The sequence below is a fragment of the Falco punctatus genome (assembly GCF_963210335.1).
Source record: "Falco punctatus genome assembly, chromosome: 8".
Lineage (NCBI taxonomy): Eukaryota > Metazoa > Chordata > Aves > Falconiformes > Falconidae > Falco > Falco punctatus.
In genome coordinates, this window is record NC_137588.1 from 54,065,730 (window position 1) to 54,093,656 (window position 27,927).

The window sequence follows — 27,927 nt, forward strand, 5'->3', positions numbered from 1 at the left end:
CTTTGTACTGTAAGGGACTATGCATTTTAGGTACAGGGGAAAGAACTTTTGTTACCACACAGGGGTGAAATGCAGTAAGTCATCTGAACAATAGAAGAAATATCCTTTACAAATAGGAAGATAACACAACTAGGGAAATTCCTACTAGAAAGACCCAGCTGTTCTTAAGTGATGGAGGCCCAACACCCGTCCTTGTGAGAGGTGGCTCTGTGCAGGGCTGGGGAAAGCACCAAAACCACGAGGCTGGCGGTAGCAGACGAACGGAGGAGCAGCGCCGGGCACAGTGTCAGGGGCCGCCGCCGCCCCCCGCCGCCAACAGCAGCGCCCACCAGCTGGGTGCGGCCCCCACCGCGCACTGCCCGCGGGCATTCGCCACCCTGCCTTAAATACCCCCCGCGCGCCTCGCCGCCGTCACGTGATGAGGGAGGCCCCGGCGGGGCGGCGGCCGCCGATTGGCTGGCGCGGCCTTCCCCCCCCCGCCCCCGCCCGCCCTCCCTCCCCACGTGAGGGGGGCGAGTCACGCGATTTCCGGGAACCCGTCAGGAAGGGACATAAACAAAACAAACCCCGAAGCCGCATGGAGGGTCCGGGCCGGAGCGCGCGGGGCGGCGCCCCCTGCTGAGCCCCGGCCGCCCGGTGAGTGCGGCCCGCGGGGGGCGGCCTTGGCCAGCGGCTGCGCCCTGGAGAGGCGGGAGGGCGGCGCGGGGTGCTGCGGGGCGCCCCGGGGGACGGGGCGTGGGGGGGTGCTGCGGGGGGCCCCGGGGGACGGGGCTGCCGGCCCGCTACCCCCGCTGGAGGGGCGGTGGCGAGCGGCGGGCGTCCCGGCGGGGAGGAGGCGGCGTTGGGGTGTGCGCGCCGGGCAGGGGGCTGCGGGGCGCGGGAAGGGGTGTGTCTGCCCGGCTGCCGGGCGCCGAGAAGGGGACGGGGATGGTGCACAGCGGACGGGAGCGGAGCGGAGCGGCGGGAGCCCACCGCCCCCTCGGCTCCCCTCGCTGCGCGGGGGGGTGTGGCCGCCGGTGCTGCGGAGAGCAGCTGTGCGCGGGGGGTGTCCGGCTCCTGGAGCTGAGGTTTCGGGCCCGGTGGGGGTGGGCAGCGCCGATGTGGCTTGAGGGCGCGGTGAGAGGGGCTGCGGAGGGACGTGCAGGGGACGGAGCGCGGGCTTCGCAGCGAGTTGTCGGCGTTCCCTCCAGCCGCCGTCCGTCAGGGGCGGCCCGCGCCTTTACGGGGAAGCGGAGCTGGCAGCGAGCGGCGGGGAAGCGGAGGCGCCGTCCTGCCGGGGAGAGGGGCCGTGCCGGCTGTGCGGGGCGGAGGAGCTGCCGCGCCGGGGGTGGGGAGGGCTCGGCGGTCCTTGCGCTCTGGTGCTTTTCAGGCTCGGAGTCGCCTCCTCCGCTTTCGACCTGTTTGAATGCTTGGGACGGCCAGGGGGTGACCGTGGGGTTTCTCTGGCTGGGGCGTGCTGGTTGCTCGGCGGGGCAGCTGCGGTCCGTAGGGATAGCTGCGGGGCCCGAGGAGGTAGAGAGGGGTCCCGGCCCGGCGGAGGGGGCTCCGCGAGTGGCGGGGCAGGGCGGCGGGAGGGACTCTCTCCGCTCCGACACGGCTTTTTATGTAACGGACCGGAGCGGGAGGGGGGGTACGAAGGCTCACTGGCGAACCGCAGCCCCGGCCGCTCGGGAAGGGGCTCCCCGCGGGCAGCGGGGGCTGCGCTCCGGGGGAGGCCGCGCCGACCGCCCCCGGCCCTCGCGTGGGCCGCAGGGCGGGGGCTGCCTCCCGCGGGGCAGGGAAGCCCTCCGCGCCCTCTCCGCCACGCCGGGGCCGGGGGCAGGCCGGCGCGGGCTCGCAGCGCCCCACAGGCGGGCGGACGCGGCTCGGCTGCGCTCGGGGGGGCCCGGGGCTGCGGCCGGTCCCCTCCGGAGCGGCGGAAGGGGGTTTGTTTACATGTCGCCTCACCCTAGCTTGAAAGGGCCGCTGGGCGGGTGAGCGGCGTGGGCGGCGGCGAATGGGAGCGCGCGTGGCTGAGGAGCGAGCCATTGAGCGGGCGGGGAGGGCGGGGCGGGGCGGTGGTGGCCGGGCTAGGCTGCGCTCCGCGCTGGCTGGCGGGGCGGCCATGTTGGTTGGGAGGTGTGTTAGTGGGTCAGGGGCGGGGGCGCGGTGTGGGCCGGGGCCGCCCGGGCTGGGGCCGAGCTGCCCCTCCGAGAGCTGCCGTGCCGCTGCCCGCGGGAGGGACGGGGGGCTGCAGCAGTGCCGCTGGCTGCTGGTACCCGCGGCCCCGTCTCTCCGGAGCGCTTTGCCTCCGGAGCCTGTCACTGCTGGGGGTCGGGCCGCCGGGGTCCGCAGGTGCGGCCGAAACCGGCCGGCAGCCGGTGATAGCCGGGGGTGGGGTGGGGCGGCTCCCGAACACAGGTGGTCCCGTTCCCCACCTCTGAGAGGAGACGGGCCACGTTCCTGCCGCTTGCTGTGCGCCAGTTCCCACAGACTGTGCTTATAAGATACCGGTAACTCCCCCGGGCCGCTCAGGAGCCGCCTCGGGTGCGCCTCCGGCGTTCGGTGTCTCCCCACACGGGCGCTGGGCACTTCTCCACGCCTGGATTAAGCTCACACAGGCTTCTGAGTGGGGGGCAGCTCGCCAAACCCCCTCGTGTCACCAAGGGCCGAAGCCTGGACTTTCATTCCCCCCCCCGCCCCGAGGGTGAGTGTAGGAGCCCGCGGTTCGGTCGCTGAGGTGCAGCGTGGCCAGGCCAGCCCACGGGATTCCTCAGGGAATTGTCTGATGTAACCGATCAGATATCAAAGATAACTTCATGACCAACATTCACTGTGTCACACACGCTCCGGTATGAAACATGGGCTCTTTTTCAGGCTTCTCTACGTGACAGGCTGAAGTTTCAATCCTTCAGCCAAACCAGCTGAAATGTTAACTTCTTGTTTAGAGTAAGCAAAATCTTTATGTTGTTGCCACTTGAGGGTAACTTCTTGAAATCTGATTCTGATACTGTCTTTCAAACACTTAAAATGTTTTGGAGTTGATGACAAAAAGGCCTTTGGCCTAAGGTCGCTTAACCAAGTGCTTCTGCGTGGCCTTGTGGGGAGAGTTAATTGTTATTATTATGCCTGTGTTCTCATAGTAAGAATTACAGAGAGGCAGGCACAGGTGCTTTAGAAACTTGGCCGATTTTTATTGTTGGCAACTTAAATGAGAAGTCAGAAATTCTATGGGTAATACATCGGGTCATCGTTTTAGCAGGAAAGGTTTCTTGTAGAAATACCAATGTTCAGTGATAATACTTTCTAGAGGCATGAATAATAAGCCAGAGACCTCATACAGTGCTTTGTAGCCAGTAGTTTACCTGAGCAAAGAAAGAATTGTTTTGGTTTTGATGGGAGATAAATCTGCAGCAAAGGTATCAAGCTGTTGAACATCCTCGCCGTGTTTTTTTTAAATAACGAGAGTGGCAAAGAGCTTCTTGAAGGACAAAGGTTTGAAGTCCCTTCAGTGTTAGCAGGAATTAATTGGGTATAAATAGAAGCTTCTGTCCAACTAATGGACTGGTACATAATGTGTGGTGCAAATGAGGGAACACACTGGTTTAGATTCATATGACTTGCATGTCCATACTGTGTGCTTCGTGAAGCATTTGGTGCCTCATAAGAAGTGCTTGAAAGTTGGTATTGGCTTGAAAGTCAAACCAAAAGTTTTCTGAAAATCATACATTTTAAGGTGTAGACCTTGCTATAATAAATTGCCTGAATATATTATTACATATATATATTAAAAAATACTCCTGTTCTGAACTCTTACGTTGCAGTTTTTTACTTTTTGGACTATTTTGACTGATGCGTTTTTCTGATTTGTTGCTGACTTTGAAGTATGGTGTACTGGTAACCAATTTCTAACCAAAGTATAACAAAGCATAATCTTACAGTATGAAGAGTAGACTAGATCGTACCATTCTCTTCATCATAAGAGGGTTTTTTCTGAGAACTTTAGAATTATTTTTTTTTTCTTACCTTGAAAGGCTTTGCACTGTTAGAAAAAAATACAGAAGCGCGCGTCATGTAGGAATGCAGAATATTGCTGGAGACTGTAAGCTAAATTGTTGTCTAGTTTTGCTTTTGTTTTCTGTCTTTGCTTTGGCCACATTCTGCCTCAGGGGAAGTCTCTGGCTCAGAAAAAGATCAACTCCCCTAACTCTACCATGGCATTTTAATAAAGGTTTATGCAATTCATATTTTAACAATAAAAATTGTTCAAATTTAGTGTGTTAATATAGTTCTAATAAGTTTAACACACTGCATGTCCCACTCTTGGCACTAAAATAATAATAATATCTCAGTCTTTGCTCCATAATGTACAGAAAAGGTAGCACTTCTAGTAGGAATATGTTATTCTGTGCATAGTCGTTATAAAATATGTAGATGCAATACGTTGTTTGTTGGATAAAAAAAAAACCTAAACTTTTTTTTTTCTGCCTCTTGCATGATGATCAGTTATTGGCATCTGCCTGTTTGCTTATGCAGTTGCACTGAAGTAGAATACCCCCCAAAGCTGGGTAGAAGGCATTGAGGTGTAGGGGTATTCATTCAGACAAAGAATGTAGTGCTGTATTCTTTTTGGTAATTCATCAGCTCTTTCACCTCAGGTGAAAGCATGTGTGATTGGAGACCAGAGCTTCTGTTTAGTGGTATCACTTCCAGATATTGAAGTTCATCTGCTGTGAGCAAGTAGGATTAGAAAAATAATTGGTGGGGGAGGCCAGCAGAGAAAAAGGAACAAAGACAGGGAAGTAGCAGTTCCCTCTCCTGAAGGGAAGAGGATTCAAAGAAGTGAAACAGTCTTCATATCCTTAGTTCTTTTACATGGCAATGCTCCATCGTCTGATTAGGGTCTGGGTGTCTTAAGCAGGTGTTGTTTGCTCTTCAGGGTAAAGAGAGCAAAAGGCATAGTGTCTTAGATGCTTATGCTGGCATTTTAGTACAAATACATCACTGAGAAGGTGGAGGGAGTTGGCTTCTTTGGATGAGCAGGTGAATGAGGCTACTGTTGGTGGAAGCAGGGAAGACCTCCTACAAGAGCTGACCTGCTACAAAAAAAAAAAAACAAAAACACCAAACGTAAAACCCAACAACAAACAAAACGAACAAAAAAGAAAGGGGGAAAAAAAAGGGGGGGGGGGGACCCCAGAAAATAAAACTTAGTGTCTTTGTGGTGAGGAGAAAAGTACAGTAATTTTTCAAAGGCTGGCTAATAATTGAAGATTCATGTAGAAGGAAGAAAAAAACCTTGATAGTAAGTTCTGCACTTGAAGACTGCATTGAGCAGAGTTTGTTCTGTAATACAAAACAAACTGTCACAAACTGGAAGGAAAAAAAGTTTTAAGAGAAGTGTAGAACTTCTTGCATCTCTAACTGTAGTACTTCATAAAATGTTCAGATACAGCAAACGCTACATAATACATAATGGTTCTTTTAAAATATGTGGTATAGGTTTTGTACATTCTCTGAAATTCTGAGTTTGGCATTTTGAATGTTTTAGCCTGAGTTTCTAGGTTTATCATTGGCAGGCTCTTGTGACATGCTATTTTTTTCTCTGCATCAAAAATGTAACTTCGACAAACTGTACGATGCAGGCACCATCATGAAAAGTGTAATTGTTCGTGTAATGTATTTATAACAGGCATTTAGCTGCTGTGATAATAAGCACTGTACAATCAGCAGAATGGTATAGCGATGCTCTGTGTGCTTTTCAAATGGTACAAAATACACATCTGAATTGAGACAGAAATAGCAGCTTTAGTTACAGCTACAGTACAAATGATTCATACAGGTGACTGAGGGAGATTTCAGAGTTGTCAAGCTGAAAGCTGGCAGTTTAGTTTTTTCTCTTATAGGGGCTTCTTTGGAGATAATGTATTGTCACAGAAGGGTGGTTTACTAGTCTAGGGAAGCGGCACATGCATGGTAACTGCCGTGCGTCCCTTTAATGCTGCACAGTTTGAGTTTAGGTCCTGCTGTCTGCCAATTTAAATGTACTGCTGCGTCAGTGATGTCATGTAATAAGCCTGCTACTGGATTGTTTGAAGTTTGGGCTTCCCAGGTATCTTGGGCGCACTGTTAAACTACTCTAAATGCACATTTCCAAAAAGTAAATGTAAATGCAGAGGATTTTTGTATTAGGATTTGTCTCTGTAAAGCAGGTTTTGGTTGCTTATTGATGACTGATGGGGATTTTAACCAATGTATATATACATGCCTCCATCAGTACCCCAAATTCTTAAATGTTAGATGAACATAGCAGTTCCTGAGATGTCTTGCCTTTCTCACCAAGTGAACAAGCAAGCCTCCCAGGAGCAGGGCGCAGCTCTGTACTGATGTGACTCAAGAATCTGCAGACACGGAACCAGCTCAGGGACTGGCTCCTTAATCACCTTAATCTGATTTAACTGCAGGCTGCTGCCAAAAGGAGTGGCGGCACCCTGCCCGGTGCCTCGGGCTGTATATTCCACCTGCGATTCAGTTGTGAAGCAAATGCAGGATTTCTTAACCTCTTATCTCTGCATTTGGGAAGGGCTGATGTAAGGCATTAATGAAAATTGTCATGAAGTAGAAATTCCTGCTATATTTATCTTCAGTAATTCTTATACCGCTATTCTTGAGCTGTGCCACGGATCTTTCAGTTCATTCAAATCTGTATTCATTATAGATAACGTAACAACTGTACTAATCTGTTCTAACTCAGTCTTGGGCTGAGACTGCCAATAATACATTCTGTAAAAATGGGACTTCAGCTGCAGTCTACAGAGTTAATTTCCTTCACAGTGAGTTCAGATTTTACATCTGTGCTTCCATGTGTGTCATTGACTTCTGCTTTACATCTTTATTCACCAGTTCATGAAAAAATACTGGTAGTTAAATGTGAACGCCAGCCTTTTAATGAAGATTCTTGATGATTCTGAAAAATTTAGAAACCAGTGGGAAGTGGGTCTGCTTTGTTGTGAGCATGAAGCATGCCTAGATTGGGCAGCTCCCTGAGGCAGTGTCTTTCTTTTTATGGCTTCACCATGTTTCCCCTCTCCACAGAGCTACCAAGAAGAATCTTATGTTGTAGAATACTTGAATAGATCCTAATGGGATTCAAATCACATTTAAATAATAATATTATAAAATGTCAAGAATGAAATATAATTACAGGAACAATCAGATTAGCTGATACACTGCTTTGACCCCAGAGGACGTGCACTGTCATTCTTAAATGGTGCTATAAGTTTATAGCTAAAAGATCACTCCAGTCTTTGAGATGGTGAAAATATTTTGAACATTTAATGTCTGTTTTGAGGGGTTTTAAATAAATAATTCTAAAGCCCCCTGGTCACGACACTTGGAAGCATTGGTTGGTTGAAATCAGTGTCAGTACAGGTTAAGTTTCTCCCCTCTTTCCTAGCTGTGTATGAAACACAGTGGAATGGCTTGAGGAATTCCCCCTCCCTGGCAGTGCGTGGGGCCAGGCTGGACGGGGCTCTGAGCACCCTGCCCTGGTGGAAGGTGTCCCTGCCTGTGGCGGGGAGGGGGGGAACTAGATGGTCTTTCAGGTCCCTTCCAACCCAACCCATTCTGTGGTTCTACAAAGTATGTGTTCTAACAAAAACCTAACAAAGAATAGCTGGCCAGGAAGCAGCAACATCTCCTTTCTGTTCTCTTAACGTCATGCAGTAGCAGGACTTTGACAGTCTCCCATGTGAATGCAGACGGTGGTGGTGTTCTTGGTGTTGATGTCGAAAGTATTAATCTGATGTTCTGTTGAAAAAGGCATCGATCTCTGCTGTTCTCATATGGACAGTAAGGTACTAAGGTGTTAAAGACTATATTCTTCTTGCCTCTTCCTTAGCATAGGAGAACATAGTTTATTTAAGAACAAGCCCTTTCTCCTAGATCAGATGAGCCTGAAAAGTGAATTAGTCATTCATGCCACATGTAACAGCACAGGAAGGACTAGTTCTGCTGCAGTGTGGCCTTTGTGGGGTGAAGGGAGATGGAGGTTGTTGAGACACGTTGCCCTGGGACACAAACTTAAGTTTAAATGTATTTATCCTAAAACTTTAGGATAAGGAAAAAGAGTTCCCTGGAAATTTTAGAGCAGAAAGAAAATTTTCTCAGAAGGGGCTGGCCCTGAATTGACACAGGGCCTTACAAGAAATGTCTTGCTTTGGCAGTGGTAGCATGGTTTTACTGAGAACATGTGTGTAACTGGGGTTGTAATTGGTCTTTATATTCTAGCTATTATTTGAAAATCAGTATGTTTTGATAAGTAAAGACTTTTTTGTATAGTTTCTCTTTTTACCACGATCTGATGGTGTATATGCTGAATTTAACAAAATAGTTGTATCTTAAAGGAGGAATAAGCGCAGGGATGGTGTCATGTGCTGGTGAGAGCAGGGTTCTGAGCATAGCTCTGCTGTAGAAGAACACTTCTACTTGGCTATTTGTTTTTCAAAACAAGCAAATAAACACAGCCTGAACAAATTGCACCAAAGTCCGACTTAGGAGCAATGCTGAGTGAAGAATTTTGCTCAAAGAAACAAACAGTTTTTAACTGATGTTGTGGTTTAAAACCAGCCAGCAACTAAGCCCCACGCAGCCACTCGCCCACTCCCTCCTGCTGGGATGGGGGAGAGAATTGGAAGGGTAAAAGTGATAAAACTTGTGGGTTGAGATAAAGACAGTTTAACAGGTAAAACAAAAGTCATATGTGCAAGCAAAGGAAAGCAAGGAATGCATTTATCGCTTGCCATGGGCAGGCAAGTGTTCAGCCATCCCCAGGAAAGCAGGGATTCACCACACAGTTGCTTGGGAAGGCAAATGGCATCAGTCCGAATGTGTCGTCCCCCCCCGCCCTTCTTCTTCCCCAGCTCTTTATTGCCGAGCATGACACCATGTGGTGTGGAATAGCCCTTTGCTCAGTTGGGGTCAGCTGTCTCAGCTGTGTCCCCTCGCAACTCCTTGTGCCCCCTCCAGCCTCCTCGGGGGGCGGGGGGGGGGGGGGGGGGGGCGGGAGGCAGCAAAGCCCTTGGCTCCGGGTAAGCGCTGCTCAGTGGCAACTAAAACATCCCTGTGTTACCAGCACTGGTTTCTGCACAAATCCAAAACATAGCCCCATACTGGCTACTGTGAAGAAAACTAACTCTCTTCCAACCAAAACCAGCACAACTGGTAATGCTGAAAAACTGTACACGTATGATGATTCAGGTTTTTGATTATGCCCCTCTAATGCTGCTATTTTGTTAAAGAGGCTTTTTATATAAGGGTAGGGATCCTGCAGGCAAGCAAGACAGAAAGCAGCATCCCTGAAGACAGTGTAGTTACATTACATACTAAGGTTTCATACCATTAATGATTTTTTTTAATTGGTTTTCATATAACATTGTTCTTTTTTTACTTCCTGTTACTTTTTGTAAGCCTTTTGTCATACTTTTAGTGTAGGTATAGTTCCTGATGTTTGTGCTAAGGTGCTTGCTTTTCTGTAGTTCATTTTTTCCTTACATTGTGTAAGAATGCAGGATTAAGCAGGGTATGAGGCTCAGAAAAATAGATATAATCTGAAGTAGCAGCAGGTCTATAGAAACTACTAAACTGTTAAAATTACTAATAGATAAATTGGACCAATTTGAACATGTGCCTTGAAATTAATAGAGAAAATATTTTATTAAGCAGCTCTGAATTTGGCACAATTTTTAGTTTGTTCTATTAGGGAAGTCTATGTCTTCCCTTCCTCTGCTGCTGGGCGGTGAGCGTGCTTGCTGTAATCCCTCTGCCACTAGATGTTGCTGTATGAGTGATTGATACAATCTTATCTGATGCTGGATGGATTAATAATATTTTAAGCAAAGGAAGAGATCCAGCTGAAACAGTATTACTGCCTATTCCAAAATAAGTATTTTGAGACGTTTGCCTGAGACATTTTTAGATTTTATTGGCTCTTTTATATTAGTCATAAAGATTGTTTCTCTCTTGTATACCCAGCAGTACACTAGGCGTCATTTCCAATTAGGCAGGCTTTTCTTTTCATATGTCTGTAGAGCTCGTGGCCTTGGTAGTGAGGAAAAAAGGCAACAAAATGTAACTCAGCCAAAAAGGTTTTTGCAGGAACTCTGCTCTGTAGCATCTGTGGCTTTTCATTTGATGAAAGATGGCAGGGGAATAAAATTGCTATATATTCCAGCATGAAGAATAATCACTTTTCAGGGGAAATTTTTGTCTTTACTTCACTTTGGCTGTTTTTTAAGCACTACCTCTTTGGTGAAGGATTACTTACCCTCCTTGGGGCTTTGCTGTGTTTATTCTACACAGAAGTCTACAAATAGAAGAGCTCCATCAGGGTGAACTGCAGTTATCCTAAGGAAAAAATTCATTGCACAGATTGTGTAAACTTACTGAGACCGAAGTAAAGCTGGAAAGGAAGCTACTAGTGCATAAAACAAGAAGTTTGGAATTGGATTTGGGGAATCTGGGCTTGGAAATGCCTCAGGTAAGTCTGTTATGGTTTTGTTGGCCTCTGTAAATAATTTTTGCTTCATTATTTAAAAAAAAAAAAAAAAAAAAAAAAAGATTAAGAGTAAATTTGATTGGTGTTACCGGGGAGAATTTATAAGATATTAAATGGTTTATATTTTTTAGTGTCTGTGGTGGAAGCTATGTTGCTGCTCTTGGTACTGTATTTGTTCACACAGCAAGATTCAGCAAAGTTGTCTTGATTAGGGTGGATGCCTGGAGAGCAGCCTTTTATTACTGCAGTGATTCACACATCAGCACACTGAATGACTTTCAGCAGTACAGTGTTTCTCCCTTCCCAGCCCTCAGGGCAAGTGTGTCTAGAAGAGAAATAGAGGTCTGGAATTAAATCTAGCAGAAAGCCTTGCTGCCCATTCCCTGTGTGCCCAGTCATCCTGCGTAATGTTTTCTTGCAAAGTTCCACTTCATTCTCAAGAGCTATGACACTCTTGATTTAGTTGTAATAAATTTTGCTTTTGTATGATCTCAGGTGGAAGTTTCATGAATCCTAATGGTTCTAAAAGCAGTCAACACTGCTTTAGTACAGAATGGTTTGTATTAGGGTGAAGGCCTTCTGAGTGTGTTAGTGCCTATTGATAATCGCAGATCTTGCCAGGACTCACTCCTCTTCTACAAGTGCTAACATATTCCTAAACTTGGCAAATGCATGAGAATTTCAAACCAACAGAAAAGAGTGAATGAGCAATGCTCTTGCAGCTGCATGATGAATAGAAATGTGACCTTTAATCAAAGAGCTGCATGTTGTTAGCTGCTCTTAAAGCATTCTCTCACTCTGAGAAATGGAGTTTCTCCATCTCCAAAAAACACCTTTACTTGTGTAGGTAAAAACATTCCAGATGCAAGCATAGCGCAATTTCGGGGACTTGGATGAAATGGCAATACTCTTTATGCTTTGTTGAAGAAAAGAATACGCCTTTTTCTAGCATGCTTCAAATGTCAGTGTCAATTTTGTTGTAGCCCAGTGTGAGTGGAATGGACCCTCCTTTTGGGGATGCCTTTCGGAGCCATGTGTTTTCAGAGCAGACTCTGATGAGCACAGATCTCTTGGCAAGCAGTTCAGATCCAGACTTCATGTATGAACTGGTAGGTCATCTTTCTGTGAGTCTATTAATTTTCTCTCCTTGACTAATACCCTAGTTCATGTAGTAGTTAAAGGGTTATTTATTACAAGATTATTCATTACTGCTAGCTGCTGATGAGGGAAGAACATAACTGCTTGTCCAGCAAATGTAATGCTTCCTCAGTAGGCACTTGTTAAAGCTGGTCATCAGGAGAGGCTTGATAGACAAGTTGCATGAGACTCTGCTTTACAATCTTTTCTGCAAGAGTAACTATATGCTACTTCACCCAAGCTGTGGAGGCAGGGTAAGCAAAATAAAAATTGACTCTACTTATACGATGTTCTTTTCCCCCTGCCACCGCATCAAGGGAGAAAGGTAGCTCATAGCTGTTAATTGATCATGTTAGAATGAGGTTTTCCAGGGGCTGGTAACCTTGAGCATATTGTGTTAGGTACACAGCAAAGATAACGTAGCTTAATAGGGACTAGAACAGCTTGCCTGTGATGTCTTCCATGTTTTAAATACATGGATATGGGTACCAGTCAAGTTCTGATGACCAGGTGAATTGCAAAAGCAGAAAAAGAATTGAGCAGCATTTGACTTCTACCTTTAGCAATTTCTTTAGAACCTGATAGCCTTCTGTGATGGAATGCCTAGCTGGGTAGATGAGGGGAGAGCAGTGGATATAGTCGACCTTGACTTCATTCAGCAAGTCTTCTGACGCTGTCCTGCCACATCCTCATAGGTAAGCTCAGGAAGTGTGAGTTAGACAAGTGGATGGTGAGGTGGATTGAGACCTGGCTGAATGGCAGAGCTCAGAGGGTTGTGATCAGTGGTGCAGAGTCTGGTTAGAGGCCTGTAGCTTGTGGTGTTCCCCAGGGGTCAGTGTGGGGTCCAGTCCTGTTCAACTTATTCATGAATGACTTTGTTATGGTTTGACCTTGGGTGGACACCAGGTGCCCACCAAAGTCACTCTATCACTCTGAACCCTCAACTGAACAGGGGAGAGAAAAAATACAACAAAAAGCTTGTGGGTCAAGATAAGGACAGGAACATCACTGAGCAATGACTCTCACGGGCAAAACAGACTTGATTTGGGGAAATTAGTTTAATTTATTACCATTCTAATCAGAGTAGGATAATGAGAAATAAACCCAAAACTTAAAAACGCCTACCACCCACCCCTCCCTTCTTCCCAGGCTCAACTTCACTCCCAGTTTTCTCTACCTCCTCCCTGCCAGCAGTGCAGGGGGATGGAAAATGGGGGTTGTGGTCATTTCATTACACATTGTCTCTGTCACTCCTTCCTCCTCTGGGGGTGGACTCCTCACACACTTTCCCTGTTCCAGCATGGGGTCCCTCCCATGGGAGACGGTTTTCCACAAATTTCTCCAATGTGAGCCCTTCCCATGGGCTACAGTTCTTTGCATTCTGCTCCAGCATGGGTCCCTTCCACGAGTTGCAGTCCTTCAGAAACAGATTGTTCCAGCCTGGGTCCCCCACAGGGCCACAAGTCCTGCCAGGAGCCTGCTCTAGCACGGGCTTCCCACAGGGTCACAGCCTCCTTTGGATGCATCTGCCTGCTCCAGAGTGGGGTCCTCCATGGGCTGCAGGTGGACATCTGGGTCTCCATGGGCTGAGGGGCACAGCTTGCCTCACCATAGTCTTCACCACAGGCAGCCAGGGAGACTCTGCTCCAGCACCTGGAGCACCTCCTCCCTCTCCTTCTTCACTGACCTGGGTGTCTGCAGAGTTACTGCTCTCATGTATTCTCACTCCTCTCTCCAGCTGCAATTTTGTTGTGCAGGTTTTTTCCCCACCTTCTTAAATATATTATCCCAGAGGTGCTGCCGCGCTCACTGATGGGCTCGGCCTTGGGCAGTAGCAGGTCTGTCTTGGAGCTGGCTCGACTGGCTCCATTGGGCATGAGGGAAGCTTCTGGCAGCTTCTCGCAGAACCCACCCCTGTAGCCCCCCCACTACCAAAGCCTTGCCATGCAAACCCAATACATGATGAAGGGACAGTGTCCCCTCAGCAAGCTTCCTGATGATACAGAACCGGGAGGAGTGGCTGATACCCCAGGAGGCTGCACTGCCATTCAGCGAGACCTGGACAGGCTGGAGAGTTGGGCAGAGAGGAACCCAATGAAGTTCAGCAAAGGCAAGTCAAAGGTCCTGCACCTGGGGAGGAACAGCCCTGTGGAGGCAGCTCTGCGGAGAAGGACCTGGGAGGTCTGGTGGGCAGCCAGTTGCCCGTGAGCCAGCCGTGTGCCCGGGTGGCCAAGGCCAGTGGTGTCCCGGGGTCGTTAGGAGCAGCGAGGCCGACAGGGGCAGGGAGGTGATCCTCCCCCTCTGCTCTGCCCTGGCGAGGCCACGTCTGGAGTGGTGTGTCCAGTGCTGGGCTCCCCAGTTCCAGAGACAGGGAACTGCTGGAGAGGGGCCAGCGGAGGCTACAAGGATGATCAGGGGACTGGAGCATCTCCCTTGTGGGGAAAGGCTGGGAGAGCTGGGCCTGTGTAGCCTGGAGAAGAGCAGGCTGAGAGGGGATCTTACCAAGGGCTACAAATATCTTCAGGGCAAGTGTCAAGAGGACAGGCCAGGCTCTTTTCAGTGGTGCCCAGTGACAGGACAAGGGGCAATGGGCACACAGTGCAACACAAGAAGTTCCATCTGAAAAGGAACAGGCTGCCCAGGGAGGCTGTGGGGTCTCCTTCTCCAGAGACATTCAAAACCCACCTGGACGTGACCCTGTGCAGCCTGCCCTAGGTGACCCTCCTTGAGCAGGGGGTTGGACTGGATGATCTCCAGAGGTCCCTTCCAACCCTGACCAGTCTATGATCTGCTGGTGAAGCGCAGAAGCTGAACATCATTCTGACCCTCAAAAGAAGCTTTTAGTTGAAACTTGAGGTGTCTTTGTACATTATTACTCTATTACACTTCACTGGAATTAAGTTCACCATACTAGATTAAAGAGAGGCAGAGATGATTGATACTTTTTTTGTATTAATTTTTAACTTTTCTTATGCATAGGACAGAGAAATGGACTATCAGCAAAGCTCCAGAGACAACTTACTTTCAATGGAGGACTGCAAAGACCTTGAGAACTTGGAGTCTTTTACGGACATCCTGGACAAAGAAGCTGCTCTCACCTCAAAGTGGGAGCAGTGGGACACCTACTGTGAAGACTTAACTAAGTACACTAAATTAACCAGCTGTGACATCTGGGGAACAAAAGAGGTGGATTACTTGGGCCTTGATGACTTTTCAAGCCCATACCAAGATGAAGAGGTGATAAGCAAAACACCAACACTGGCTCAGCTTAACAGTGAGGACTCCCAACCTGTTTCTGATTCACTCTACTACCCTGATTTGCTCTTTAGTGTAAAACAAAACCCTTTAAATTCTTTGTTACCTGGCAAAAAGATTGCAACCAGAGCAGCAGCCCCAGTCTGTTCTTCCAAGAACATTCAGGCTGAGGCACCTTTGTCGGACTGTGTTCAGAAGGCAAGCAAACCTGCAACTCAGCCTGCTTCCAGTACGCAAATCATGGTGAAGACTAATGTGTACAATAATGAAAAGGTGAACATTCATGTTGAATGTAAAGACTATGTTAAAAAGGCAAAAGTAAAGATCAATCCTTTACCACAGAGCAGACCAGTGCTGAGCCAGACGCATGCTGATGCAGCAAAGGAGAACACCTGTTATTGTGGTGCTGTAGCAAAGAGACAAGAAAGAAGAGGAATAGAGTCTCCGCATAGTCACAGTACACCTCCTATTTTGCCTTTTAAAGAGACTCAAGAACTGCTCCTCAGTCCACCCCAGGAAACCCCAGGGCTTATTGTGGGGGAGAGCAGTCTTTCTGCCAGCACATCAGTGTCAGATTCTTCACAGAAGAAAGAAGAGCACAACTATTCTCTTTTCGTAACAGACAGTTTGGGTGAGCAGTCAGCCAAAGGAGACCCTGAGGAAGATGAGGATGATGAAGACGATATTGAAGATGAGGACCATGATGAAGGATTTGGTAGTGAGCATGAGCTGTCTGAAAATGATGATGAGGAGGAAGATTATGAGGATGATAAAGATGACGACATCAGTGATACTTTCTCAGAACCAGGTACCAGCAACGTTGGGCTTTGTTAACAGAGGTTAATGGATTTGGCTGCCAAGTGGGAAAGAATGCTTTTGAATGCTTTATAGTTACAGATGAGCAACACTGATCTTAACTTACAAACTTTCATCCCAGATTTTCTAAGTGCTTTGCAAAATGTAATTAATGAAAACTATACAAGGTCTTTATTGCCCTGTTTCAAGCAAAACTGCATAAACTGTGGTCATGCAACAAAAATAATGAGAGAATACAGGAAACCTAGCTTGAAGCCTAAGGTTGTAGAGCAACTACCTGCAGTTGTTGTCTTTTTTTTTTTTGTGGCTTGATGATAGGATGTGCAGAGCTTTCTAGTGTTTCAGTAGGTTGCTGCTTTGGATTTATCAGGGCTGTAGCTCTTGACAGCTGGTATGAAATCATAGCCTGAGTGAAATTACTCAAGTCCTACTGTAGGTATAGTTTTCCACAGAATCCGAAGAATACCTACCACTGAAACTAATCAAACCGTTTCTTGGTGGTTTTCAGCAGTAACACTTAGTGGGTCTTCAAAGGATACTGAATTCCTCTCTTCTGCATGTAGAAATGGAGCCCTAACAACAGAAATAAGAACTAACCTTCACCTAGAAGGTAACGAAGCGGTAACATTGTGTAAAACTAAAATCTGAAGTGAAAGGGACAGGACTGTAACCAACTATTAGTCTCATTGTAGAAAGTATTAAAATACTCACATTTTATAAATGCTTTGTAATAGAGTATAAGAATTAAGGTATTCAGACATTTGGCAGTAATGTAACTTCAAGGGGGAAAGCAGCTGAAATTTTGCCTTTTTAAAAACAGCAGCTTCCCTAAAGCTTGTCAGTGTTTGTCATAATGAACTCTCAGATTAGATTATTTTTTTAAGTGGATTTCCTGAGTTGGCATTAAACTTGTCAAGCATTATGCCCTTTATGTTACTTTTACATGTACATAACACATTTTTATTAGCATTTTAAAATTCTCTTCCATGTACATAACACATTTTTATTAGCATTTTAAAATTCTCTTCCTCCCTTCTTCTGAATGGAGGTCCCTCTACTTTTGGGGGCTTTGAGTAGCTATTACAGCTCTGCAATGATTGCTGTACTGCACAGTGCCTTGCAGCCCACGGAGGCATGTTGCACAGAAAAAGCCTGGTACCCTTGAAAAAGGGGTGTCGTATTAAAATTCTGGGATTTCCGTTGGTGGAATTACATTAACTGTTTGCCATTTGTTCAAATTGTACTGACAAGCAATTGCTCTTGCCTTCTAAATACAACTACATTGTGCGGTACAGTAACTGACGCACTTGTACCTTTCTACAACTTGAAGTGAATGAAGCCATTCACCTCAAGTATGGTGATACTATGTTTCATGATATGTTTTGATTTTATTAGAAGGTGATGTCTCCAGGTATTTTAATTATGTCCGTCTTATACTTTGTGTTGCTTTTTTGCCTTTAGAATAAAGATAAATACTAGGCATAAAGTTTCTAAAAACAGGCATGGCATGGGAAGATTTAACTTTCCATAGTACTAAAAGCAAAATCAGTTGATAAATTTAGAGTGAAGATGTAATTTACTGAAAGGACAAAAAATTATCAGTTATTGCTGGCCCTCTGATGTATTTTATACAGTTTGCTTTTGTTTGTTCTTCATGTATGGGTTTTGGAGTGCATGAAATACTTCCTTGAAGCCGTAGTGTTGTCTGAGGAAATAATTAGATATAGCAAACTTCAGGAACTTGCAGAAATATCTAAAAATGTGACTGGCTATCAACAATGTTTTTACTGTCACCATGGTACAGGTTTAGCAGTTTTAGTCAAATAGTTACTTGGTCAAATACCAATTGCAATGGTAATTTATTATGGGAATTACCAGCCCAGACCTTTCTAGCACTTAAACTTTTTTTGCCATTACTGGTGTATATTATCTATCATTTAATAGAAATATTTGGAAATTACTATTTCTCCCATCGAGTAGTGACTACTAGAGATTCCAGAAATGGGAGATGCAACAACTGATTCAGTTTTCAGTAGCAGCTTGAGAAGAAATAGCTGAAAGGGAAAAGTGCTTGTAGAGACATGGAGATTGTTTAACAAATTCGCGTTGCATCCATTCTGAGCACCTGGACCATCAGCTGGGGGAAGAAGACTCTTTATAAACAGTTTGACAGAAGTCAGTATGACTTAATGGTAGGGAAAGGGTTTTTTCTGGTTTTGTTTTGGTGGGGTTTTTTTTGCTTTTAATCTGGTAGGATGCAAAAGTCATGTCTGTCCTGTTCCTGTTCTCTTTTACTGAATTTAACCATGGTGAATTTAAATCTAAAACCATAGTAAGAGATGTGAACAAAGATTTTCAGGAGGAACTTGTGCAGGGCTTGACAGGTGAATATAAGAACCCTTTCAGACTTTTTAGAAGCCTGCCAAAGAAAGTGAGACTGCGATATGATCTTTGCTAAGAGGAGAGTTCAAGGAGGATGAATACAGCGCAGAAAAGCTAAACAGACGCGTTGGGCTCCTAGATGTTATGGACTAGGTTAAGACATTGTGCACTAGATTATTCTGTGTAACTTTAAAATGATAGCAGGTCAGTGTTAGCGTTGCAAGGCAGGATGCATTAAGTCAACATAATTTAAGTTGCTAACTTAATTATAGTTTAAATAAGCAAACAGGAAGTCTTGATTTTAACCCTGTACATTTGTACATGTCAGCTCTTAAAGAGATTTGTTTTCATTGGTTGGCTTAATTCTGTGTTATCATGGAGATGGGCTAAATTTATACATATCTATATAATGAGTTGCATAGCTTGACATGTTTTCTCAAGTGGAAAGTAAGTGAGGTTTTTAACATATAGTATTTTGATACTTATGTCAAACAGCATTTGTGTAAAATGGAAGTAAAAAATATTTATGGTATTTGAAATGTAAATTGTCATAATAATTTTGGCTATATAAGAGAAAATGTTTTATAAAACATGCTTCATTGTTTGATTTGCCTTTAAAATGCTGTCTTTTTAATGAACTAGAGAATCAAAGTAAATGAGTTGACAAGATGACTAGAAACAGAACTTTAAAACTGATTTCATCCTTCTGCACACCTAACTTATTCATACTTTGGGTGATGAGGTGAGAGTCAGACCAAAGCAAGAAAGTTTGATTTTCCTCTTTCAACTAGTTTTTCAAGTGCAAACAGACTGACTTACTGGACTGTTTTAAAAAGAAGGAAGTGTTTTTGTGCTACTGTTAAAAGATGAAGCAGAGCTCAGGCATGTGGGGTCAAGGCTTGTTAAGTATATGGTCCATTTGGTGGTTGGCTTTTCTTTTAGCTTCATCAGTGTATGTGGTGTTTTGAAATACATTCTTTTTATAAGTAAGTGTAAATTATTACATGGCATTTTACTACAAAAGGCAATGCAGTTGTCTGGGTTTTTTTAACCTTAGTATAGGTTGTCTTATTTTCTGAAGCATACATAAGATTTTAAAAACTGTGGTTTGTGTTTACATAATTACTCTATAAATATTTATGCTATGTAGGTAATGGCATTACAGTTTCCTTATACTTCATGAACAGTTCATCTTATCAAGTGCGTCATAATATACCTGTAAAATACTATATAGTTTTACTGTGGATCATTTTTCTTCATCCCACAAAAGAGGTGAGGAAGAGATTGAACAGCTTGTGTCCATATCCCTTCAATTTAGATGGTCTTTTCTTATGGGCTTTAGGTCATTGTCCTGATAACAGAGCCCCTTTCCTTGAATCTAATAGAGAGGGGTGGTTTGATTTATTTCCCAAAGGAATTCAAACTCAAAAAGGAGCAGGAGTTGGACTCAGTGATCCTAATGGGTCCTCTCCAACTCGGAATATTCCATGACTGAATAATTTTGCTTTCTTTGTTAGTCTTTCGCTAATCCATCTTCATTATATGCTCCTCTTTCCATGCTTTTTGATTAGAGATTAATGAAAATGTGGAGGCGAGTTAGGATTATGTTCCTGCACAGTCATGGAGAAAATTGTAAGGATGGAAGAACATGCTTCAGCAGCTGTTGTCTGTACCCTGCAGTGGTGTGATTGTGGGGGGAGAAAAGCAACAGAGCTTAGGGGGCCAAAGAACATAAATGGGCTTTCAGTGCATAAATCATCTGTCTCTTTTCAACTAACGAAGCACCATCACTGGCTTAATGTCCATCCCTGGATTTAAGGCAAGTAGCCAGTAGTAGTTGACACTGAAAACCAAGTCTATTAGATAATGTAAAACAGGCCTTGACTGTGGTTTTGCTTATAACTTGACTACTCAGTCCACTGTTAAAGGGCTAGAAACAGTTTTGTCAATATTATATAAACAATGCAATGCATCCTTTTAGGGTATGAAAATGATTCTGTGGAGGATTTAAAAGAAATGACTGCAATATCCTCTCGGAAAAGAGGCAAGCGAAGATACTTCTGGGAGTACAGCGAGCAATTAACACCATCACAACAAGAAAGAATGCTGAGGCCATCTGAGTGGAATCGGGATACGTTACCAAGTAACATGTATCAGAAGAATGGTCTCCATCATGGTAAGAAGACAGTCCTAATTACAAGTGAACGTCTTTCATTCTGACACCTTCAGTAGCCAAACTCCCATACTTGCAAGTGCTGAGAAGTTGTGTTTTGGCCATGAAAATAAATCATTAAAACACTGTAAGTCTGTTGCTCAATTAGCAGACTTCTGCACAGTGTCCAAGGAAGGCACAGTGAATATACAGTAGTAACTTTCAGTGTGGTTTCTTCCAGAGGAAGGTGGATGAATTGAGAATTGTAACTTCCAAGGGCTTTCAGTGGAAACCCCAAGAGTTTGAAATTTTCTCAGTGCGATACTGTAAACACATTGGATGGGTCGCTTGGCTGGTATTGGTCCTGCTAGCTGTTGGGTTTCAGTCTTGCTTGTGTCAGAAGCAAGCTGGAAGTGATCTGAGATGCAAAGTTCATGTTAACTGCAGTATGAACTAAAGGACAAGCAATAAGGCGTAACTGTCTCTTTCTGCTCCTCCCTACTTGTTTCTCCCACCTGTGTGAATGCAGCACAGTGAAGCAGTTACTCTTCTGTGAATAGACCATTTCTTTAAAATACCTTCTTGGAAACATAAACCAATTGGTCTAACAACTGTGTTTTATTCCCGTAATTTTTTGATTAGGAATTTGCTGTACCGCAGACATGACTAACATCACCCAGAACAAACCACCCTTAGGAGTAATGTTTGTTTTCTTGTCGCAGGACCTCTTTTGGTAGGCTGCTCCATTTGGTTTTGGCTTTGAAGGAGAAAATGGAAACCAGCTTCCCTGGTTGTAATGTTAATGTTCCCTCACAGTTGAAAATTACTGTTCTTAACATGGCAGTTTACCTTCTGTTAAACCAAAAGATATTTTTGTTGTTGTTGCTTGTAGATTTATTCAGGGAAGAAAATATTATTTTAATCTGCTTAGGTTTTCTATGCAGGTTTATCTTGTCCCTATCTAAAGTCCCTATCACTGCTCCTTCTTATGAAGGCTTATATCTATACTTGTTGTTAAACAACCACCAAACATGCCTTGAGGACTCAGTCCCACCAGACACTTGGAGGTGCAAGTGACCTTTAAGTCAGGTGCGTATGCAAGGGATTTGAAGGATCAAACACTACTTAACATCCAGAAGCTACAGTATATAACACATGCAGGAGTTTTTTTATTTTCATATACATACACGTTACCAAGGCCATCTACTACCTCAGATAAATCATGCTAAATTATCAGCTCTGTAATAAATATTTCTGTAGCTGGTTTTGTTAGTTTTACTAACATTTTCATGCAAGTGTCTGTAACAACTGGAATTTTTAACAGAAATCTAGAAAAAGACACATGGCAAGGGGCAGAGAATCTTAAGGAGCATAGATTTTGTCTTGGAATATGTATATCTCTTCAGGAAAATCTGGCCCTAAATAGCTTCAAATACATATAAAAGGGGTTAACTGGCCTTTATATGGATCATTTAAGCTCAGTGTCACTGAAGATTGTTTCAGTATGAGGCCTCAACACTTCCTATTAATACAGAACTTTAGCAATAATATTAATTAGGAATTCAATCAACCTGTGTGTGCATGAGCATCTATTGGTTGAACACATGAGTTAGCAAGTTACAGCTGGGGCAAAACAACAGGGTTTGAACTTGTGACATACGTTTTTTAGCACAGTTGTGTGTATACTGTCTTTCACATCCAGTAGCCTGGCCAGCAGTATTTGCTCTTATCTGATCTGGATATCATATGAATTGTACAAAGCAGTTTGTCTGGAAACTCTCTTGCTATTGTGAAAGGCCATAGGGATCACATGATTCCAGTCCATTCTCTTGTAACGAACAAAGGAACTTAAACTGCACCCAAAAAAATACATATTTAAGACTGTTTTTTCACAGCTTTATGTACATATTGTGTCACTTCCCAACCCAATTTTCTGCATATTTCAAACAGGAAAATATGCAGCAAAGAAGTCACGGAGGACTGACGTAGAAGACCTGACTCCCAACCCCAGAAAACTGCTACAGATTGGTAATGAATTGAGGAAGCTGAATAAGGTGATCAGTGACCTGACACCAGTCAGTGAACTTCCCTTAACTGCCAGACCGAGGTCAAGAAAAGAAAAGAACAAGCTGGCTTCCAGGTAAATATTAGATAATGCTACAAGGATTAATAAATGTTTATTACTACAACTGTACAATTAAGATCTAACTAATCTTTGCCTCAAGAGATCCTGCTTCATCATGGCAGTTCCTGCAGTGGGCTAATTACCAGTTTTATCAAAAAGCAGGGCAACTGGCAGTTTGGAGATGTAGTTTGCCCGTTCCCTAGATAACGATGTATTTCCACTGGAGGCTGGTTTACTTAGCTGCAGGGCAAATGATTGATACAGTGATAAAATCCACAAGTGTGAAATGGTAAGCAAATACAGGTAGCAGAGTGCTTTCAGTGGAGGTGAGTCAGTAAAGAAATGATTTTGTACATCACAGCTCTGGGAGTATTGGTTGGTAAGTTTGTGTGGCAAACAGACAGATGGTCTTAGGATTCTGGAATTTTTGTTAGTGTTCTAATTCTTCCCCTCTTCTTACTATAGGGCTTGTAGACTAAAAAAGAAAGCCCAGTATGAAGCCAATAAAGTAAAACTCTGGGGTCTCAACACGGAATATGGTAAATACAACTCTTCACATCTTAATTTTTCTTTTTGTTCAGACAAGTCTGTGTTTTGCACCGTTGTGTAACCTGGGTCATACCTGACAGTTTATACAGAAAGCAGGGTTGGTACAAACCTAACGGTTTTGTTAATACAAAATCAGTGCACTCCATAAAGTGTATGTAGATTGGATTACCTAGAGTGTTGAGCTACTTTACAGATGTAAATTATGCAAATGTATCCAAGTAATGTAAATAGTTGTGAAAATATGTTTACAGATGTAAAGTAGTACATCTTAATTTTACAGTAAGTGTGATGTGACACCTTTGACACTTAACAGATTACAGTGTGTGGACAACTGTGGATCTCTTGCTCCAGAGGGAATGTGCTGTAGATCTAAACCAGCTTTTTCTCTTTGCAGATAATTTACTCTTTGTGATCAACTCCATTAAACAAGAAATAGTTAATCGGGTGCAGGTACCTAAAGATGATAGAGGAATCAACATGGAACAAAAGTTGAACATACTTATTAAAGACACTCTTGGTAAGCAGTAAACTTAACATACTTGCGTGCATGTGAAGAGACATACAATCTATGTTAGACTGCAAATAATGTCTGGAATAGAGAAAAGAAAGAAGCACTTCCTGATTTCAGTTACCTGTGCCTTTTTGTTGGCTGCTAACTAGTGTTCATTGGCTTTGTATTACTTACAGGAACATACAAATACGTGCAGTGAATAGTAACCTTACAGGATGTTTTCTTACCCTCCTTTTTAGGGCTACCTGTAGCTGGACAGACATCAGAATTCGTGAATCAAGTTTTAGAGAGGACTGCAGAAGGAGACCCCACCGGTGGCCTTGTAGGGCTACGAATACCAATGTCAAAAGTTTAAGATATGAGTTCAGCTATTCTCATCATTCAGATTCTACCTGTGTTGTCAAGTACTTCATTGTAAATTGCATTCTGGTCTGCATGTCAGTTTAGCATTACCTAAACACTTACAGTTAGGTTCCATTGTTTTTAAATAACAATGTAATAATTCAAAGTGTGACATAAAATGCTTAATAGCATTTTTGGACCATAAACCAGATAGTTTCAAAGCTGCTTTAAGCTTAAAACAGAGATGAGAATTCTTTTAAAATTAAGTTATGTAGGACCAGAATATATTACTTTTGTTTTAGAAGCAAAAACATGGTTTTGCTAGTAAAAATTTGTAGCATATGCCAGACATTGTGACAGGTTTATGCTCCAAGTAAAATAAGAGGAAGCTGTCAGTTTAGGGAGTTTTTTGTTGTTTTGTTTTGGGGTTTTTTAGTATTTGGATTTTCTTTGGTTCTTAAAAAACAGTAAGCTTTCTTTGCAACCATTAACTTGTACATAGCACACGTGGCATTAGAGCTAGTGTGCCATATAAAACTTTTAATTTTCTGAGCTTAATATAGTATTTAAATGTCTGTGCAAGCAAGAGAAAAAAAAGTATATTCTTTGTGCCTTGTATTTTGGGGGGAGAGCTATCAGTATAAGCTGGTAAAGTTTTGTATGAAGAAAACCCTGAGGGGAAAAACCAAGATGTATAGATGGTATGATTATAGGTTTTAATGTATTTGTTCCAGCTCTTAAATTTTTTGAATGTATATAGGAATATGTTGAAAATGTAGATATATGCCACAGAGTCTATGTATTGTATAAAAGATGGCTCTAGAAAACTAAATTTCGGTACTTTGGCCGGAAGAAAACAAATACTTGCACATTAATGCGATTGTTTATTTTTGTACCAAAGACAAATGCAACTGATATGGCGAACTGCCAGTCTAAGTAAAGTTTTGCACAGCTTATATGATACTGTACTGAATGTAAAAACAAACGAAAAAAAGAAAAAAAATTAAAGGTCAGGGTTAGGGATCTTACTGAACTGTGAATTTTTTTGTTTGGGTCCAATTATCTACAGAAGGAGCATTCATACGTAACAATATTATTTTGCTGTTCTTGTAGTTCGCTTCCATGGTAGATAAGTTGGTGGCCGTCTCGGAGTCTTTAAATCTTTTTTCTCTGCACTTACTGTAGGAGATTTTAATATATTTGGATTTTAGTAAGCTATTGGTAAAATAGTTTTCAACTTTGAGAATTTAAAAAAATATTTAGCTTGTTGTAGTATACTTCCACCAAACAACCAAAATAAAATTATTTTTATTGTAATGTGTATATATGTAAAGAGAAAAAAGAGCTACAAATATCTAATTCCTTAGTTGCCACTTTTCCAGTTGATGTATTATTATGCATGTGATGTTTCCAAGGATCAACACAGGCTTCAAACAAACAAAAAAAAAATTTATAGACTTTTATATTTTTGTACAGGTATTTCGAAACTAGCTTCTTCAAACTTATATGTGACTTATTCTTGTTAATTCAGTAGTTTCTATGATTGAGGAATATTAACCCACAGTTCTTATTTGCTCTTCTGCTAATAAGAGTTGGCTTTGTAGTCAGTGTTAACGTACAGATTAAAAGCTTTAGCCTTTGATGAGAAAGTCTTTTATCTCAAGGCAAGATCATTCTCTGGTTTCATGGACCCCCACCCCCTTTCCCTCCCTGTTCTTTCTCTCCCTATTTAAAGATGACAAAACACTGTTTACTGAAAATAGGAATACCAAATATTTTCAAATGTAGCTGCTGAAAAAAAAATGCAAAAGTCCATGAAGGCTTTCTCCCCACTCCCTTTGGGGAACTTCTCCATTTCTAGTTTGTCTAAGTTTGTTTGTACTGTGATTCCTTTTTGTTTGTAAGTAGATTATTTTTATATCCAAGCTTGTACTATAAAAAAAAAAAAGGCTGAATCGGTAATAGTGCAGTAAGAGTGGCTGATGGAGGTGGCAGTCCTGCCACATACTTGTGAGTGTGCACACAGCTTACTTTGTATCTAAATATTTTGGAAGACTCAAAAGGGAGGAGGAGGCCAAAATACCACTACTGAGCTGTACGGAAAGTCTTTCCTACAAGAGACTGAACAAATACCCAGGGCAATTTAGGCAAAACTTTGTAAATCCACTTAAGACTTACAAAATCTGAGTGGAATGTGGGTGTTCTTGTTTCAGGTGGTTTTGTTGTTAGGGTGAGGCGAGAGTTGGCTGCTGCTTTACACAGTGGGTCAGATGTATTCCTGTTGTAATTATTGCCGGTGTTGCAGTTATTCTGGAGATGCATACGGCCCATAAAACCCGACAAAGAATGTCTCTTGTGAAGTTAAGGCCATGTCTGTACCAAGATTTGAATACTGTTCCTTTCGGATGAATGGTGTTACCGTGCTGCTCAGATACAGGCGGTCCTTATGCTATATCCAAACTCTGTAGACAAGGCAGCACTTCTAAACATTAAGAGAGCAGTTTTGCAATCGGGTAAAAGCTGTGACAAATTAAACTGACAAGGTATTAAAAAGCCCCCTTTGTACTGCTCAGAAATACTGGGCAAATATAACTTTATAGCTTTTTATTTTTGTCTGAAAACCAGAATATGATTTTGGTCTAGCATTTCAAAGTAGACTTTGAATCTCTAGTGAATTCCATACCCTTGCATTTCAGTGTTTTCTGTGTATTATTTTAAGTTAAAGCTTTTAAATAGTTGAGCTTTTTAATGTCGACACTTTATTTTGTAACTATTTATATGTATGTATATCTTAGACAAGCACTTTGTTTAAAAAAAAAAAAAAAAAAAAAAGAAACTGCGTTTTATATGATTCCTGCCACTTGCTGCTAACTCTGGGCTGGTCAGAATGCTGCAGCGATACTTGATACAAATAAAACCTGGCAGTAAAATGTAGAGTAAAGATAAGACCTTTTGCTGGTTTAACTTTATCATAAAGGTGACATAGGCAAGCTGTGCAGCTTTACATTTTAACCAGGGGACTCTGTGGCATTTAAACCGTCTAGAAATGGTTGTACTTTAATGCCAGTAACAATCTGCTTCCTCTAGTGTCATTAAAATATATACATTTAGTGTATACTTATCACAAACAAAAATCTTATAAGGGTATAAAAACCAACAAATGTACATGTTCTGTTTTTTGGCAATTGTGGCATGCATTTTTGGATGATCTTTAGAGAATACCATTTTCTAAAGATTTTCAGTGTTCATACATGGTATGTGGATCTTAATGAAGTCCTGGATTTTTTTGTTTGTTTTTGAGTGTAGGCATTGTGAATATTCACTTTTAATCCTATATCCAAAAACAATTATATATTTTTGATTTAATACAAACAAAAGCTCTTCCTTTTTCTGATACACTGGATTCTCTAGAATTTGTTTCCATATTAAAAGCATGCTGTCATAACTGCTCTTGTTGAGATCTCGTCAGTCTGAACTTAGGTGCCACAGTCTGAATCGATGGACCGCTTGTTCTGCTGTACCATGTATGATTCTCGTCCTTTCCTACTTCCTTCATGACAGATGATGATGTGGCTTTATATTGTGCCTTACTTGTACATCTAGAACTAAATGTTTTTCATTCCCTCTGAACTCTTCAAACCTAACCCTTCTGAAATGGAATCAGAACTGATAAAAAGTGTCCTGAAGAAAGTCTGGATAGATCTGATTTCAGTTTCTCTCGGTAGTAGTCCTTTTGTATTTATATGGAAGACTAGTTTTTGAATGGCCTTGTAAAACGTGGGGGTGCTCATGAAGGGTGTTTTTTAGCCCTAAACCCCTTTTGCTAACGCTTCCTTTCATGGTTTATTGAACACATTTTCTGATACTTGGTGAGTACTTTTTTTGGATGAGAGAGACTTACTACTAAAGCTATGTTTACGTGTGGATGGGCTGGATTTTCTTATCATACCAGTTGAAGTCATTGTGATTTAATGAAGTTGCATTGCTGTAAAGCTGATGTGAGAGTCAGGCTCAGCTGCATTCAGTTCCTAATTCTTTATAGACAGACTTTTTTTCCATATGGAGAGGGCCAGGAAAAAGGTTTGGGTTTTGTTGGGTTTTTGTTTGGTTTTGTTTTGTTTTTT

At 43.1% G+C, this 27,927-nt stretch overlaps 1 protein-coding gene across 9 annotated transcripts; it reads left to right on the forward strand.

Moving 5' to 3' along the window:
• The first annotated feature begins 437 nt into the window (after positions 1-437).
• CREBRF (CREB3 regulatory factor) lies at positions 438-27,927 on the forward strand. 9 transcript variants are annotated; one of them, XM_080398209.1, is made up of 10 exons: positions 494-636; positions 10,339-10,516; positions 11,518-11,643; positions 14,651-15,734; positions 16,251-16,352; positions 20,106-20,300; positions 22,227-22,416; positions 22,867-22,940; positions 23,345-23,467; positions 23,701-27,927. In XM_080398209.1, exons 2-10 carry the CDS (start codon positions 10,508-10,510, stop codon positions 23,814-23,816), a joined length of 2,019 nt encoding a protein of 672 aa, XP_080254335.1. In that variant the 5' UTR covers positions 494-636; positions 10,339-10,507; the 3' UTR covers positions 23,817-27,927. The 9 variants fall into 9 exon arrangements, with proteins under 9 accessions (XP_080254343.1, XP_080254335.1, XP_080254337.1 ...); XM_080398211.1 differs by having other exon boundaries at positions 16,254-16,352; XM_080398210.1 differs by lacking the exon at positions 494-636 and adding an exon at positions 2,937-7,835.